Source organism: Ammospiza nelsoni, chromosome 2, assembly GCF_027579445.1.
Source record: "Ammospiza nelsoni isolate bAmmNel1 chromosome 2, bAmmNel1.pri, whole genome shotgun sequence".
Taxonomy (NCBI): Eukaryota; Metazoa; Chordata; class Aves; order Passeriformes; family Passerellidae; genus Ammospiza; species Ammospiza nelsoni.
Window position 1 is genome coordinate 33271253 of NC_080634.1, and position 17433 is coordinate 33288685.

The 17433-nt window shown below is 46.7% G+C and overlaps 1 protein-coding gene across 4 annotated transcripts in view; it reads left to right on the forward strand.

Annotated features, from left to right (window-relative positions):
• TSKU (tsukushi, small leucine rich proteoglycan) overlaps window positions 1-6013 on the forward strand; it is a 55638-nt gene extending 49625 nt beyond the window's left edge. For all 4 annotated transcript variants that reach the window (XM_059493880.1, XM_059493878.1, XM_059493877.1 and 1 more), the window contains one exon: window positions 2624-6013. In XM_059493880.1, the coding sequence (XP_059349863.1) occupies window positions 2631-3689 (1059 nt within the window). In that variant the 5' untranslated portion in view covers window positions 2624-2630 and the 3' untranslated portion in view covers window positions 3690-6013. The remainder of the gene's footprint in view (window positions 1-2623) is intronic.
• The last annotated feature ends 11420 nt before the right edge of the window (window positions 6014-17433 follow it).

Genomic DNA, 17433 nt, shown 5'->3' on the forward strand with positions numbered 1-17433 from the left:
CCGTATCTGCCCACATCTGGTAATCATTTTTGAGGCTGATCAGGAGGGGAATTCCCATGTCAAAAGGGTTTGAGCAGGTGCATATCAAAGCCCAGTATTGGTTTTCAATCTTCTCTCAATTCATAGAATCATAGAATAGCTTGGATTGGAACAGACCTTTAAAGGCCACCCAGTCCAACTCCCCACAATAATCAGGAACATCTTCAACTAGTTCAAATTGCTCAGAGCCCCATCCAACCTGTACTTGAATGTTTTCAGGGATGGGGTGTCTACCACCTCTCTGGGCAACCTGTGCCAGTGTTTTATCACCTTCATCACAGAAAACTACTTCCTTAGGTCTACTCTGAATTATTCTTGTTTTGATTTAAAACCATTGCCCCTTGTCCTACCACTATAGGTCCTATTAAAAGTCTATTCCCAGTTAAATTAGGGCTTTGGATTTTGTCCTCTTACTTTTGTTCAGATGCTCCATAAGAAGCCAAAGAAGGTTTTAGCAGTGCTCAGAAAGTAAAATTTCACACTGGTGTGTCTTTGGACTTCCTGGTGTATGATTCATCTCCCACCAGAGCTAAAACAATTCTATGAGGAAATGAGCTGCACTTTTGAAGGAAAAGTTGGAAGTCCTTTCCATACAGAGACATCAAGTAGGAATAGCCACTGGGTAGAATTTGGGAGAAGAAATGCCGGTAGACTGGGCTGATACCAATGTAGGTACTTCCCTGTGGGTGACATACTTAACATTTGAGGTTTTGCAGTTTTAGTTTACAAGGAACCTCCCCACTGCTGTAACCTCCCCTGGTAATAAAACATTTCAGTGCAATCCAAATGCAGCTTCATGGAAAAATAAAAATAGTAGTATTTATTTTAGGAGGGACTGCAGAAGGCAGCAAGCTATGTCTGTCTGCACAGAACCAGAGGGGATCAGCCTTGATGTCATTAGGAAAGGGATATCTGGAAAAGTGTCTGCAGAGAAGAGCCCCATCCCCTATGTTCTCTCTGCACACATATGTGTTTTCTCAAGAAACAGTTGAGATGGGCTGAGGCTAGGGCTCATCTTACCAATTTTCTGTTGTTTCTACAGAATAATGGACCCCAAAGGGGCCTTTAGCAATGGTTTAGCTGCAGGCAGCTTGGCCAGAGTCCCAGTTTCTGCTCTCTCTTTGCAGGAGGTCTGGGAGACACTGCCATACAACTCACATCAGTGATCAGGACAGTAGTTTTGCAACATTTTTCCCCCTTGCGCTTTTTTTGCACATTGGCAAGTAGTCCCCAGTCAGTCTCCTGGGAATGAGAGCAGGGCCAAGAAGACCATGCTGAAAAGGGAGAGAAACTGAATACAAGGGGTGGGTGAGGGGAGATGAAGTGTGAATTTCTAGGAAATGGTCTTGGGAAGGTGCAAGGGCTGTGAGGAAGGAATCTCAGCCAGATCAAAGGCTGTGTGTGAAACTCGATACTGCAAGGAAGTCAATGAAGTGCTTTTAAACAGGGATAGGTGAGAGACCAGGGAGACTGAAGTGGGGATGGGAACATTCATTTAAAGGGATTTCTTTAACTTTTTTCTTATTAAATGAGCAGTTGGCACGTGAGTGTTTGTTTATGGCCAGCAGCATAGCCAAGGACCAGTGCTGATGGATCTGCTTGTCTGGCTTGGAGAGATTTTTTGTTTCTGGCCTTCTGGAGACCTTGTTTGCTAGGCATGAGGAGTCATCACCCATGACTGCAATAGGGACCAGCGAGGACAGACCTTGTTGCCTCTGTGCTGACCTGCAGGATGCTGGCATGCTCCTATGTACCCTCTCCAGAGATCTAAAGATTGTTTTGGCTGTCTCTTGGAATCATGCAGCTGTTGTTGCCCACTGTTGTTAGGATGCCATCTGAATAAGTTCAGCAAAGCTGGAGCGTGCAGATCAGCTCTGATCTGCATCTCTTGTGTGAGATGATGGAGAGACAGAACTGTCTTGGAGGGAGACGGGTCAAAGCCAAAGCAGTGGAGAGAACTCCTTGCTTACTGGCACTGTTAATCAGAGAGAACACTTAATGCAATTAGCAGAGGCTCCCCAAAGACTCCCTATGAAGTAAATTGTCTCTCTTCACTGTGCAGGGGGCTGGGCCCACCACAGCAAAGGCTGGCTTAGACTGAACAAGCCTCGTTTCCTCTGCTCTGGTAGGAGCTGCCACCAGACCAAGGAGGATTGTTTTTAGCCACCTGATACAAATCCAGACTTCTAAAATTTGCTCCTGAACTCCAAGGAAGGGAGATGAGATGTCCATTTGTGCAGTAAGGAGCTGGTCTTTTCTTCCATGGTCCAGTCAAAAGTTTATATGTTTGATAGATCATGCTTTAAGGCAGCCTACTGTTCTTACAGCTCATTTCCAATTTTGCCTCAGTTTGGTTATGTGTGTAAAGACTGCTGACCCAATTTTTTTTTCTCCATTAATTTCCCACTGGGATTCATAACATGAGAGAAAAAGTCTTTGGGATATCCATGCTATTTAAGGGTATGCTTAATTTCTCCTTTTGTAAAGAGAAAGGTCAAGATTGCATAAGTCAAACAGTTACACATCATTCATAAAGTAATTTATACAGCAATTAGATCTGCTCTTCTATTGTCTTGTTTTACAGGAGAACAATGCATTTCCTGGCCTGGTTCAATTTGCTGCTTCTCCTTCCTTGCTTTGGTACCACAAAAACCTGCTTCCCTGGCTGCCACTGTGAAGTGGAAACCTTTGGTCTCTTTGACAGCTTTAGCTTGACTAAGGTGGACTGCAGTGGAATAGGCTCCCACATTGTTCCTGTCCCAATCCCCCTGGACACCTCCTACTTGGATCTATCATCAAACAAACTGGAAACAATAAATGAATCGATGCTTACTGGCCCTGGATACACCACCCTGGTGAGTCTCGACCTGAGCTACAACAAAATTGCCAAGATTTCCTCCACGACGTTCTCCAGGCTTCGGTACCTGGAGTCCTTGGATCTGAGTCATAACTCTCTGGAAGTCCTTCCGGAAGACTGTTTCTCCAGTTCTCCTCTAAGTGACATAGATTTGAGCAATAACAAACTTTTGGATATAGCTATGGACATTTTTGCTTCAAAAGGACAAGGCAAAACCCTGAATGTGGATCTATCCAATAATATGCTCCGCACAATTACAAGACACCATGAAAAGAGCATTCCCAACATCCAGAACTTAAATCTCTCTGGAAACAGGCTAACATTTGTACCAAACCTTCAAGGAATTCCTCTCCGATATTTAAATCTTGATGGAAATCCTCTGGTTAAGATTGAGAAAGGAGATTTCACAGGGCTGAAAGACTTGATTCATTTGTCCCTCAGTGGCCTGCGTGGCTTTAGGGAGTTATCTCCTCAGAGCTTCAAGGAACTCCAAGCCCTCCAGGTTCTGGATTTATCCAACAATCCCAACTTGAAGTCACTGTCTTCTGAAGTTATCTTTGGTCTGAACTCCCTACAGGAGCTAAACCTCTCTGGGACAGGCATCTCATCCTTACCAAAGACCTTGCTGAAATACCTGCCTTCCATCAAAAGCATCACCTTAGGAAAGGACATACAGTGTCTCAAGACCATCAAAGAAGGACAGTACCACCGACAGATTGGGCTGACCAAAAAAGAAGTCCTCAGTTGCCATGACAGCCATGGATCCGTAGCAGCAGCACCTTATGTTTTGTGATGAAAACTGGGCAGAAGAAGGGGTGCGGCAGGGAGGGTGGGGGGCCGTGGGACTTGTACAGGTGTCGGACTGAGATGGCTTGCAGTGTGCCTTTTGTAAAACTGTCAATAATTTATATATTTGTATTTGCCAATAGCTGATTGTTTGTGGATTTTATAAACTCTCGGGTCTGCGTTATTCACAGGCTCCGGATTTTAGCCGGCGCACTGAGGTGCTCACTCATGCCGCTGGCTCAGGAGCGGTGATGCTGCGCCATGCGGGGACAAGCTGCTCTGCAGGCCCCAGGGCAGAACACTCAGTCTGGAGCAAACCCTTCATGCCTCAGACACGTTTGTAGGAGCAAAGCTACACCTCTGCAGAGCACACACCAAAACGTACCAGCTCTGTAGCTGCTTGCTTACAAACCCATGCATCATCCTTCTTTTAATTGTTACTCCCCAAAATGTGCCTTCTGGATGTTGCCTTCATTAGCAGCACCCTGTTTTCTGTCATGCACTTTCAGTCTTGAAGAAACATTTCCAGACAAACCTGAACACAGGGTGCACTTAACGTACTGGGTTTTACACGTTATTTGCGTAGGTGTGCAACAAACATTGAGTAAGCTGAGACATTTTCCCACCAATTTCTCCTTGTTTTCCTACCTTGATCCTTTTCATGTCTAATTAACTTAGGTCCAGCTTTGGCAACCTCCTGTTCTTTTTAACCTCAGTGAGCCATCGGTCAGAGATGATGTGTAGCAGAGGAAGGGAAGGAGAGGGGTCTGCTAACAGCCACATCTCACCCAGGAGCCAGCCTTTGATGAAGGAGGCTGCAAAGGGAAGAGATCATGTAACCTAGCTCAGGAAAGAAAAAAAATTGAAAAGAATTCCTCCTCCCTTTCTGGGGAAGCTTGGAAGGAAACTTTGACAGGGATTCTTTCTTGATGACCTTATCAAACCAAGATGCAGTCCTAGAGGATATGAGAGTAAGTTGTTTCCAGGCTGACATTCCCCATCTGAGCACAACACCTGCAGCTCATCTGGGCATATGTGAGGTAACTTGCAGCGCCAAAACACTTCTGAGAACATGCCAGGGGAAGAATTAACACTGATGATTGTGGGCCTGAAGCACTTTGCTTATCAAAGGAAAGATCTTTTGGAGTTTTTTCCAGAGTTGTGGCTTTTCTTTCTCTCACACAGCTCCTTCGTTGCCAAGTGAATCTGATAAACTGAAATCTGATTAAAAGCCTGGTCCTCAATGTTTTGCTGATTTTTTTTTTTTCTCTCCATTGATGAAATGCTGTGGAACCCCTCTGGACCCTCTTTTTCTCCAGTCTAGGAGGAAGTGGGAGAAGGCAGCACAACATGACTCAATGCCATGTGTGAAGCCTCCAATTTGCTTATAGGAGCAGTAGTGGTGACTGCTGAGGTCTGGTCCACATCTGGCATGCTTTGTCCAGGGGGATGGGATGTTGTGGAGGGTCAAGCTGATCTGCAGTTTGGTCTCTAAGCCCTGCATCAGGGCCACTTTCAATGTTTGATTTAGGGAGATCCATGTAAAGTGAAGCAGATATAAACTCATCTCACAATTGTCCTTGGGAGTGTTGGAAGAAGCTCAGGTTTTGTCCTCATATCCCCAAAAGTCTTGGAAAGTGGAAACCCTGTTGCCCAAACCCACTGACTCCATAAAAGTCAGAGTCAACACCTAACTTTAGATACGGAAATTTGGTACTGAAATACTCCCACATTTCCATCTATCTCAATTTCAATAATTTGTTTGGGTAGCTTAGAGTGGGATTTTCACCCCTTCCTTCAGTTTTGGGGATTTTTCCCCTCTACTGAGCCTTTGCAATGTTTGACCAGCCTTCACAATCACAGGAAACGCTGATTTTCTTAAAAAGGCAATGGGGCTGCCTGTGGGCAGAGATTTGGAGGGGAACAGAAACAAACTGCAGTGCAGGACAGGGGCAGTTTGTGAGGAAAGATGTCGGGTTTTACTGGATTTTGCCTTTTTAAGAGAATTATTTTCTGCTGGCAGAAAATGTATTTTTTTAAAGAAAGCTGTTTACTTTTTTAAGCCTGTACATAGATGAAACATTACGGTTATCACCTACTGTCAAAGTTACTGTCTTTGCAGCACTGTGGTAATTTAAAACCCAATGTGACAATCCAATTGGAGACTGCAAGATTTCCTTGTGTAATCTCATGCTAGCCGCTAGCTAAACTAGTCTTAGCAAAAGCTGGCAAATACTGTCGCTGTGTTAGTCTGTTTTCCTAAAGAACCTGCAGCATTGTAAGGCTTTGTGATTACTCACAATATAATAAAGTGATTTGGAGGAGAATAAACCCAGATCCCCCAGATTTATTGCTTTAATGCTGAGCGGGTGGCAGCTGTCACTGGGTCTGAAGTGCAACACGGCTTCTCTCCTTCTCTGCTGATCCCCACTGCCCCCATGGGTGCTGGATCTCCAAACTGGGGGCAGGATTTGTCCCACGGTGCTTGGCTTACTGTGTTCTTCAGTGATGGAAAGACTTGTGAGCTTCTCTGGTTGACTTGAAGGAAATTAGGAACACGTGGCCGTGAAGCAGCAGAGAGCATGTGGTGCAAATTCCCTGCTCCAGGACCTGCTCCAAAGCTTGTGGAGCAGGTGGAGATTTCTTTGTGGATTTGACCCATCCAGGACATGGTCTGCTAGTGTTGAAAGGCTGGATTTGCAGCAGACAGAGTGATGTGGGGAGACACACAAGACCATGGAAGCATTCAAGAACATGTAGATGTGGTGCTTAGGGAGACTGTTTGAGGGTGGACTTGGCAGTGCTGGGTTAAGGGTTGAACTTGATGATCTTGCAGGTCTTTTCCATCCCTAAAGATTCTGTGAGTCTGTGGGGGTGGAAGGGAGTAAAGGGGTGCAGAAGTGATGCCACAGCACAGAAAGCTGAACATTGCCCAACCACAGAGCTTCTGGCAGTGAGACACACGTAATCCAGTCTCAGCACCCTCCTCTGCAGAGCTGGGGCTGCTGTACAGAGGGCTAGGACCATGCAGAGCCTTTGCACCTAAAGAATAAACAGAAGCCTCTCCAGAGTGGTGTTCCTGCTCTTAAGTAGCAAATTTCATTTTAAAGGCTTCTTGGTGCTGTGTATAAAAGCGGTGCAATCAGAGCCTCACTGAGGAAACTGCCTGTTCCTGTTCCTCCCAAGCCTGAAGGAACAGCTGCATCTTCCACTCAGGCAGGCAGACTTGCAGGCAGCCTGGAAGAGGCTGTTAGTTCTTTACCTGTTTTCCCAAAATGCCCCATCCTCCCAGCTGGCACACAAGGCAGTCAGATGATAGCCTGGGTGTGAGATCACCAGGGAAGGGCAAATCTTGCTCATAGGACTATTATTGACTGCAGGGGAAAAGCCACCACCACCAACCATTAGAGATGACTGCTCCTCTGGTGTCCACCTCAAGGTTATGACCATGAGGCTACACCACACACCCCTTTGGTCTGCCCAGGGGTGTGGGCTCAGTCAAAGAAGGTGGAGAATGTCTTCCTCTCTTGAGGAAGGACAATATCCTGGGACCCAAGGGTCTGAAGCTGTATTCTCCCACGTCCTTGTGAATGCCCCACATACGTGATGATCCAGCACTGTGTTAGATCTTATCCCTCCCAGTATTCCTTTGCCCCCTTGCCTTAACATCTTATTTTGCAACCCCTTTTCATTCATTATTTAATTAATGACTTAATTTATTGTGTTGATAATTGTTAATTGTTTTGATTATTATTTATTTAAATAGCCTTTCCAAAACCCTCTGAATGGGAAGAAACAGGCAAGCCTCTACTAGAAACATGAGCCCCCACATTATCCATGCATGTCCCCTCTGCACCAGCAGGGCAGAAACACCTGAAACAGCATTGATGTCCCCACAGGGGAAGAAGGGCACATCAGGGCTTGGATGAGTTCAGGATGCCCTCCCTCAAGCTTCCTGTCAGCTTGTGTGTGTGATGGACCTGGTGTCAGGCATCAACAGCCACCCATGCCAGGAGAGCCACCCATGCCAGGAAAGCCATCTGTGCCAGGAAAGCCATGCCTGTCAGGAAGGCCAGCCAGGTTGGTTAGCTGCAAGCTTTGGCTGTCTCCACAACCAGCTCAGCTCTGTGGCCGGATATGTTTGCCCTGGCAAGCAAGATGGGCATTTTAATTACAGGCTCAACATTTTTAGAAGCAGGAAAACCTCAGCAGAGGCTTGGCAATAAGGCTAGGCTGGCAAAGGGAGGAAGAAGTAGTGAGTGAGCTTGCATTTGCTTGTGGTGTTCTGTCTGCTGGAGAGTTATCAGCATCTCATCCCTCCTTTCCAGCACATGGGGAAAGACAGCGAGGGTCGCTTCCCCCCATCTGCCTTGTGGCCAGGGCAACACAGGACTGACAATCTTCTCTTTATTAGAGAACATGCACCTCTCAGTACCCAAAAACTCTCATTTTCTTCTCATCAGTCTGCTGGAACCATTTCTCCTGGCAGTCAGCTGTCAGCCCACAGAAGTCCCTTGCTGACTGATTATGTGGCTGACTTCATAACAGCAGTAGGTGCTGTCCCTTTTAAAAATAGCTGCTCCTCTGTACATTTTCCATTTTGCAGAAGGTTTTTATTTCCAGCATGTTTGTTTCACACAACCCTGGCTTGGTCAGGCGGGAAAGCACTGATGCACCCTTGCCATGCCAGGAACAAATGCTGCATGGCTGGGCATAATTCTTCTGCCCGTCCTGGGATCTGCCTCCCAGGAAAGTTTTGGGGTAGCAAAACCTTCTGACCCATGCATGTTTATAGAGTATTACTCCTGCTTCATCATCCTGAGATTTCCTCTTCCTTTCTTCTTTGAGTGGACAAGGAGACCTGGGAACCTGATTAAAAGGTAGAAAATTGGAGCTGAAACTAGGCCATCAGATAAATCCTTTCCTGTAATAAGCAGGGAGTTGGAGTACTGGCCCTTAATCACAGCCTTTGTCTCTCAGCATTTGTATGCCTGTGTGCACCCATCCTCACCGCCAAAACAAACCCACCCCCTCCTGACCCATCCCCACCCCTGCACTCACCGCTTTTCAGTAATGGGATTAAAATAAAAGTGGCTCATGCTGCCACAGAGGAACGCCCTGGAGAAAGCAGCAGCAGCGGCAGCAGCCCACTGTGCCAGGCACCGTGCATCCCTCGGAAAAGCCCTGCCAGACACAAAGGGCTTTGGGCAGGGGAATGTGCTGCCACCCTGCCCAGCTCCACCCATTCCAGCGGTCTGGCCTCTGCTCTGGGTGCACCACAGAAGGGTTAATCAGCCTGAAAAAAATCCTGGTAACTTTCTCACCACCACCCTGGTGATGTCCTTTAACCCCTGCTGCTGCCTGTCTGGACCTCTGTATCACATGCTCCCCTCCCTCCTCTTCCTCCTTAGTACTACAAGTGTCTCAGCAGTTGCTGATAATTGACTGGGACCGTGCTGGGAATTTGAACCTACATTTCAAAGAGATTGTTAACCTCCTTTCCCGGCTCTTTGAACTGCTTTGCTTTGTTGTAGGTTAAAGGAAACACACGGCTTCTTCCTCCCAGAGCCTCTTTTGATGGGAGCATGGCACATCAGAGCTGGTGGGTTTTTACCAGCCATGATGTTGGTAGCATGCTGCTGCTAAGTGGCACGTGATGATGCATTTTGGGGCAATCAAGCTGCCCCTTAAATTTAGAGGTGATTAAACACAAATAAATGGTCCAGAGGTAAGCAAGGGACTGGCAGAAGTATGTGACATCACTGTCCTGACATGATATGGGGGGGTTTCAGCCAATGGAGAACCTAGAGAGGGCCAAAGGTTATGGGTTACCCACCCAGAAACTAGGTTCAAACCCCTCTGCCATGCTGGACTTTCTGGATGGGCTTGGATACACAAATGGCAATTTTTATGAAGTGTGTTTGAATGGGTGGTTTAAGTTACCCTGTGACTGCAGAGTAGTAGAAAGAGGTTGTCCTGACCTTCCTCTACATTACACAAAAGCTGGAATTTGTGTAGCCCTTCAAAGTATCAAAGAAAAATCGAAGATCACCAGATTTCAGGCAGATCAGTGAGCTAAACCATCCCATGCAGTCACGAAAAAGAATGCACAGCTAGAAGAGGATGGCTGTCTATAAAATGAGCACTCCAAGTCCCTCGTCCCAATAGTAACTGGACTCTAAGAGTGATGGCTGCACCCACCTTAGGTTCTAAACAGATGTTCTGAGGGCTCCCAAGTACCTCTCAGCATCTTGCCTACTTAAAACTTGGCCCTGGCTGGTCTGCTGTGAAGGTAAATGTATGTAAGGCTGTGAGCTGTTGGACTATTTGGTTAGGAATTATCCTGAAAGACAAGCTCTGCATCATCAGACCTGTCACCTGCATTGGTAACTCCCCACTGACCACAGGGGTCATCCTGAGGCCCGTGGTAATCCCCTACCTGCTAATCTGCTGTCTATGTCAAAGGTAAGAAACTTTCTGAAGAGTTTGAAGAGGGCATAGCTTTTCCTGTGAGATTCACTGTGGGAAACAGCTTCTGGTTTTGTCCTTACATGCAGCTTCCTTTGCAGGAACACAAGGGGCAAGGCTTTCCCCTATTTTGCGTCTAATCCTAATCACTGGTGTAAAAATTCTTAATTTTCCCCAGAAATACTAATTCGTGGAATTTTTCTCATTTAAATTTAAAGAAAGTGATTGTTTGCCTTCCAAAACCCCCCTGCCCAACAACTGTCTGTTTGTCAGAGTGCCATCTGGGACCTGCATGCCAGAGACTGCAGAGGTGAAAATACTCTTGAATAAACAGGAAAGGGGCAGGGCATGGAACATATACCTATGATATCCCATGAGAAATGCCTGGATAATCCATGGTGGCAATCATGTCACAATGCTATTTTTACCACGCTTTGTTAAATGTCCTGTGGCAGCATCCTCAACCTCCCAAGGCAAACTCTGCACCATGTCTAAATTGGAAATGATCCTGCCCCAGGGGTCTTGTAAACAATATCCAAAAAAGATATTGTCACAGAAAATATGAGATGATTAATACTGTGTTTCAGTTAGTTTTACCCAAAACTCATCACAGTGTTGTTCTTTTTTCCTTGGTCATTTTAGGCACCCACAAAGACTACATCAAGTCCATATCTACTTGCCCCAAGACTGCCCTAATGGTGTGCCAAGCCTTTTGACAAGTCCAGTGGGCTTCTGCCTTTGGAATTTATTTCCCAGCTGGGTTTGAATTCTCCATTGAGATACCTTTTCAGCCTAAAACATTCCCCATAAGAATATTCTTGTCTCTACTTCTGCCACCCAGCTCCTCAGTAGGAAAGAACACTACAACGCTCTCAATGGGTTTGGGGTTCATTGTTTTGTGGGAAAAATACTGCTTTTCTGAATTGACTCTGCAAATACAGTTTGCAGGGTTCCAGCACCCCAGAAAAGCAGTGGTCGAATCATAAAATTATAGAATGGTTAGAGTTGGAAGGGGCCTTAAAGATCAACTAATTGCAATTCCCCTCCTATGGGCAGTGACAACTTCCATCACACCAGGGTACTCAGAGCCCCATCCAGCCTGGTTTTGAACATTTCCAAGGATGAGATGCCAACAACTTCTCAGAGCAACCTGTGCCAGTGCCTTACACTTTTACATTTCCCCCCTTCCTGAAGCTAAAAGTCAGAGCTCTAAAGAATGCATTTTTCCAGTATTCCAAAGCAAAGTAGAAGCCCCACAGCTGGCAAAGATCCCATCCTAGTGTCACGAAAGGGATATTGAAATGACAGTAACAGCCCCAGCAGCAGAATGGAAATGAGGTGGCCATTCCTTTCTTTTCCCCCTGCAAGCCACAGCAGAGGAGAAAGTTCCCAGGACAATCCTTGTGTCCTTGTGTGAATTTTAGTGCCACAGATCCCTGCATTATCTGCTGCAGAAAAGAAGTTAGTAGCCCAGTCTGAAGCAGCAGTTTCACATGGCAGAGCAGCTATGCAGTTTCCAGCAGAGCTCTGGAGCCAGCCAAGCACCATTGGCCTAGTTTTTCAGTCAAGTAAGGAAGTCCTGGCTCCTGGCAGGCTTATTAGCTTTGGCACTGAGCTCCTCTGACACTCAGCCAAGGCATTCTGGCTGCAGCTGGACCTGCCTGGCTTCTGTCCCACAAGCTTGGGTCTCTCCTCATCACATCTCCCTACGCTCTTGGTTCAGTTTGGGAAGTGAAAGATTTTGTGCCTGACCACCTGAGCAATGGGGATGGCTACTGACTTGGGATTAGAGGGGCTGTTCAGACTCCAAACCTCTCATATATCCAAGGATCCCTGAGGTTCAAACACCTCCAAGCAAAATACTTACTTTTCCGAGAACAGGGATTTTCCTTCCATCTTACAAAGGTAGTGCTGAGCACAAGCAGGGATGAATTTATTATATTTGCTGTTATCACTTATCTTCCCTCCTTCAAACTCTCAAAATACGTTTAAAAGCCTAAATAAAAGCTGCATGGCTCTTCCCAGGGATTGAGCTAATCTCAGAAGCAGTTGGAAGAAAGGACAAAATCCCTGAAGCTGACAGGCTCTGGAGATCCACTACATACTAGATCTTCCCTGATGATTGCGAAACTCTACACTCAGAATTTAATCACAGAATGATAGAATGGTTTGGAATGGCTTTGGAGATCACCTTTTTCCAACCCCACTACCATGGGCAGGGACATCTCCCACTAGACCAGGTTGCTCAGAGCCCCATCCAGCCTGGCCCTGAACGTTTCCAGGAATGGGGCATCCACAGCTTCTCTGGACACCTTGTGCTACTGCCTCAGCATGATTATAACAAAAAAAAGTTTCCTGTTGTCTAAACTAAATGTACTCCCCAGCCTCTAACCTGGATCTAGCCTCAGCCTGAGCAGGCAACTCCTCATCTTCACCCCCACAGATGGTAACGAGGGGGTAACGAGGCCATGAAATTGAGTGACAAGGAAGGATGCTGAGATTCAGCTGTGTGTGACCTGCTGAGCCCCTGCTGAAGGCTGGTTCCCTCATTAAGCACCTTCCAGCCCCAGGGACAGCCTGGGATGCAGCAGATAGTGTTTTTATCAGCATTGCAGAAATTAACTGGGGGATCTGCTCTTCTCCCATGCACCTGCCACATGCTGCAGGTAAAACAGGGAGCAGACAGCATGCGCAGAGAACAAAGGGGGTGCTCTGTTGGGAAAAGATAACAGAAATTGCTCCATGATGGTGATCTTGGTCACTAGCTGCCCCATCACCAGGTAAATAGTGCCGGCAAGAGACAGAGCTGCTGCTGATCTCCCTGTACTGGGACAGGCAGAAGTGAGATTCTGGAGGGAATTAGGGTCTGGCTAGGGTGGCAGCCTCTGGATCTATCCCCATCACAGCCATGGCAGCAGAAGTGGTGCTGGCACACACTGCACTGCTAAGAGGGATGTCAGAGCTGTCACTGCTTGTCCAGAAGTTGCATGCATTCAGGGGGGGCAAGAAATTATTAGATATCACTTCTTTTCATAAATAGTGAGACTTCTGTCCTTGAGATGACTTTGTTAGGAAACCATGACACTGCACCTCCTCATGGTGGTCGTGGCACTTTGCTGCCAGGAGGAGGGTGCAATGTCAGCACAACCAGGGATGCAAGCCACTGCAAAATACAGAGCATGGCAAGTCTCTGGGAATTCCCAAAACAAAAGCCTGGAGATCTCATATGAGCACCTGCATATCACTTGGTCAGGCAGTGCCTGTCAATTTCCTGTAATATCTGTGTTGACATGAGTCAGCCAGACCTCCAGACAAGTAGCACAGCCACCACGTTCATCCATTCAAAGATATGGCACTGCACCAGAGAGAAACATATCTATCAGAGCTAAAGGCAACAGCGCTGGAAATTAATGGATCATCCACATTCTTTCCACCCCAACAACAGGAAAAAACCCTTTCCTTCTGATCTCTCTTGTCCAAGGAGGACTGATTTTGCTGGGGATGGGGACTGAGTTGTAATTAAGATTCAGATTTTGCCTCAGGTTAACTTCTTTTTGGCAGAAAAGTTTAGGTGAGCATGGGTATAAATTGCTTTAAAACCAAGCTCATTCAGTAGATCCTTGATGGGGCAAGGCAGTCTGGCTCAGGCTCTGAAAATCTCTAGGCCTGAGGTTCAGAGACATCTTTTCAAACATTTCATACATACAAAGGGAGCATAAGGTCAGGATTAGGCTGACCACTGGATGTGCCCAGCAGGATGACAGGCGGTCACTCAGAAATCCCTGACAGACCTCTCTAGGCCCTGTTTGGAAGAAGGCAGCATGAGAAGGAGCTGAGAGCTAACAATCTGCAGCAAGGGGAATTGTCTGCTGTAATGGCATCTGTCAGACCAGTAGGCCTGGATAGCTCACATTCAGGAGCCATCAAGAGATGACTCAAAGAGCCATCAACATGAAGTCTAACAAGCCTTGGGGAACCACAGGGAAAAGGAAAGGGCTGGCACAGGGCTTGGGTCATGGCAATATTGGCAGAGTAGAAGGGGACAACCAGAAGGGTGAGCACCATCAGTTCTTAGCCAAACAACAGAGCAAGTGATTTGGGATTTCATCAGCGAACTTACAGTCTGGACATATGTCTGTAAACAGTCAGATGGCAGAGCAGGAAACCTTCATCAGCATTCATCACACTTCAGCCCCTGAGCCTCTGCTGATAAAGGCAGCTGTGGCAATGTCATACCTTGCTGTTCCTCCAATGTATTCGGCTTTTCCCTTCTAAACTGCATTAGATGAGATGAACAAAACATGCATTAAATGGTGTCAGAACTGGCCTCTTGACAGATCATGAAACATGTCTGCAAAGGGATGGGGTTGTAAACCTTTCCTTAACAGAGAAGGCTGAGTGTGGACAGCCATGGAGAAGCAGACTGAAGCAAGCCCAGGCATGGAGGATTAGAGGGCTCTAAGCCCAGAGGCTGCCTCAGGCTGGGAAAGAGGCACTGAAAGGAAGTGCAGAAGGACTTTTAGGGGACTGAGAAGCAGAAGGGGTCTTCAGGAGCAGTTCAAAGGTTTGTGGGATGGGAAGTGTTCTGGGCTGATACATAGATACATCCAGGGAAGGAGAGAGAGTCAATAGAATACCAATCTAGGAGACTAATACCCTGACAGAGGCCACTTCACCCCTAAAGGGTGAGAGGCTGCCTTGAACTGTGAGTTGGGGATGGATGAGTGCCAGTCAAGCTGCTGTGCCAGAAGAGGCTGACAAAGATCTCTGGGCATCCAAAACAAAGGAAGGTCTCACAGAAAGGACTCCTTCTTGCCTTAGTAGACAGCAGGCAAGGGCTGCTGGGAGGTGATGGGTCAATTCTGCTGGCCACACACCAGGGGCTGGGGAGCTTACAGAAGGCCAGAGACCAGCCGCACACATGTCAACATCAAGGTTTAGGAACATAACATTTTTCATCAAAGAGAAGGCTGAAAGGGATCACTACATATGGGTATTTACTTAGGGAAAAGCTGTCTGATAGTGAGGCAGAGAAGGGGAGGCTCTTCAGCTATGCTGATAATGGGAACAAGACATGATAGGTGGAAGATAGAACAAGATTAATTCAGTCTTTGAAGTGGACACCAACTCACTGCTATGAAGGTAATTAAATATTGGAAAAGCTTATCAGGGAGGCTGCCAAGTCACCAGGGCTTCCTATGTTGAAATAAAGATTAGATATCTACAAAAGGAGATGCTTTAATCCAATTTCTGAGAAAAGTCTATTTTCTGTATACATAAGGTCAGATAGGATGATCCTTGTGGTGCCTTTTGAAAGTGCAGTCTGTGAATTCAGGAAGCATAAATTCCCCTGTGTAAGGAGCCATCTTCATCTGGTAAGTGACGTGTCAGGCCAATCAAGGGAAATACATAACACAGGCTGAGATCCCAGCTCATAAAGCCAAGAGCATACAGCCAGGGCTGGGAAGAGAGCTCAGAAATTCCTGGCTCTTTTCCCATTAGCCTACTGGAAGACAGATAAGCCTCCACATTTCTTCAAACCTCATACGAATTGCAGAACTACTTATAAGGGGTTGGTTTTGCCTGGCACGTATATCGCAACAGCAACAAAGAGATGCAGTCTGACTGTGCTGAATTGATAAAGGCTGGGAAGGGTCCTCTACCACAAAAAAAAAAGTAAAATCTTGCTGAGGATATGAGCAAAAAAGGACTCACCTCCCTCTTGGCAGGGACAGCGTCAAAACACAGTCCACAGGGAGTCAGGGGTGGCTGTCACAGAGGGTGACATTAACACGTGAGAACTTGGAGGTCGGGTGAGATGAACTCCAAAGAGCCAGAGGAGACTCAGACTGAAGCAGTCACAGGAGACAGATGTTTTCAATTCAGCAGTCACAGATGAAGTGTGGTAACCAGAAGTCCAGATAGGTGTTTTTCCCTTTTTGTTGTTTCTTGTAATGATATATCTCAGAGAGGAAAATAAAATAAAATTTAAAAAAAAAAAAAAAAAAAACAAAAACAAGGGGAAAGGTAAAGATAAGACAGGCTAAACAATGCAAATTAAAGCCAAAATATTTCATTATGGACAGAAAGTGAATACCAAGCATTAAGCCACAATGAAGTCACTTTCATTGATCTCTATTATTTGGTAGATTTTTTAATCATATCACCCAAACCCCCTTAGAAGACCCCTCTTGCTTCAAACAGAAGGGAATTTTTTTAAATCTTTCTGATATCAGTCAGTGAAGCACAAAATCCAATTTCAGTTCAGGTCTCCCAGACAGCCCTGGGCACTGGTGGTGCAGAGGCCCCTCCTCACTGCACAGCCCTGTGCAAGCAGGAGCAGAGGGGGGATGCAGCCATCCTAGTGAGCACACACACTCTTACACACTGCAGGAGTGGGTTTGCAAGGGGCAAATCAGGTGGGCCTTCAACCCTTCCCTCCTCTTCTGCTGACTCAGGTCCCTGCTCCCAGTGGGAATAGAATTCTTTTAACCCTCTCCTGCATGATTCCACACAGATCTTTCTCCCATGGGCTGAACCGAATGCAGGGTGACCCTGCTGGCAGTGGGGCCTGACCCAGCTCTGCAGTGACAGACAAAAGGGACCCTGCAATTGTCAAGGGCTGACCACGACAGATCCCCAGGGGTGGGCCAAGCAAGGACAAAGGACAAATACGAACAAGTATTGGCCAGATCAGAAGTCCCCCTGCCCACTTGGAAATGCACCAGAAGAGGATAAGTGCTGTTTCCCAGAGTGATTTCCTTTACTCCAGACACACTCCTGGATTCTGACCAGTTTCCCATAGAATTTATGTGACTCTGTCCCATTGCCATGGTTCTTCATCAAGGAATTACTCATTGCATGAAGAACCACCTGTGTGTGAGAGAGAGAAGTAATGAAGGGAAGGGAAGGGAAGGGAAGGGAAGGGAAGGGAAGGGAAGGGAAGGGAAGGGAAGGGAAGGGAAGGGAAGGGAAGGGAAGGGAAGGGAAGGGAAGGGAAGGGAAGGGAAGGGAAGGGAAGGGAAGGGAAGGGAAGGGAAGGGAAGGGAAGGGAAGGGAAGGGAAGGGAAGGGAAGGGAAGGGAAGGGAAGGGAAGGGAAGGGAAGGGAAGGGAAGGGAAGGGAAGGGAGAAAGAAAGAAAGGGAGAAAGAAAGGGAGAAAGGGAGAAAGAAAGGGAGAAAGAAAGGGAGAAAGAAAAGGAGAAAGAAAGGGAGAAGAAAGGGAGAAAAGGGAGAAAGGGAGAAAGGGAGAAAGGGAGAAAGGGGAGAAGGAGAAGGGAGAAA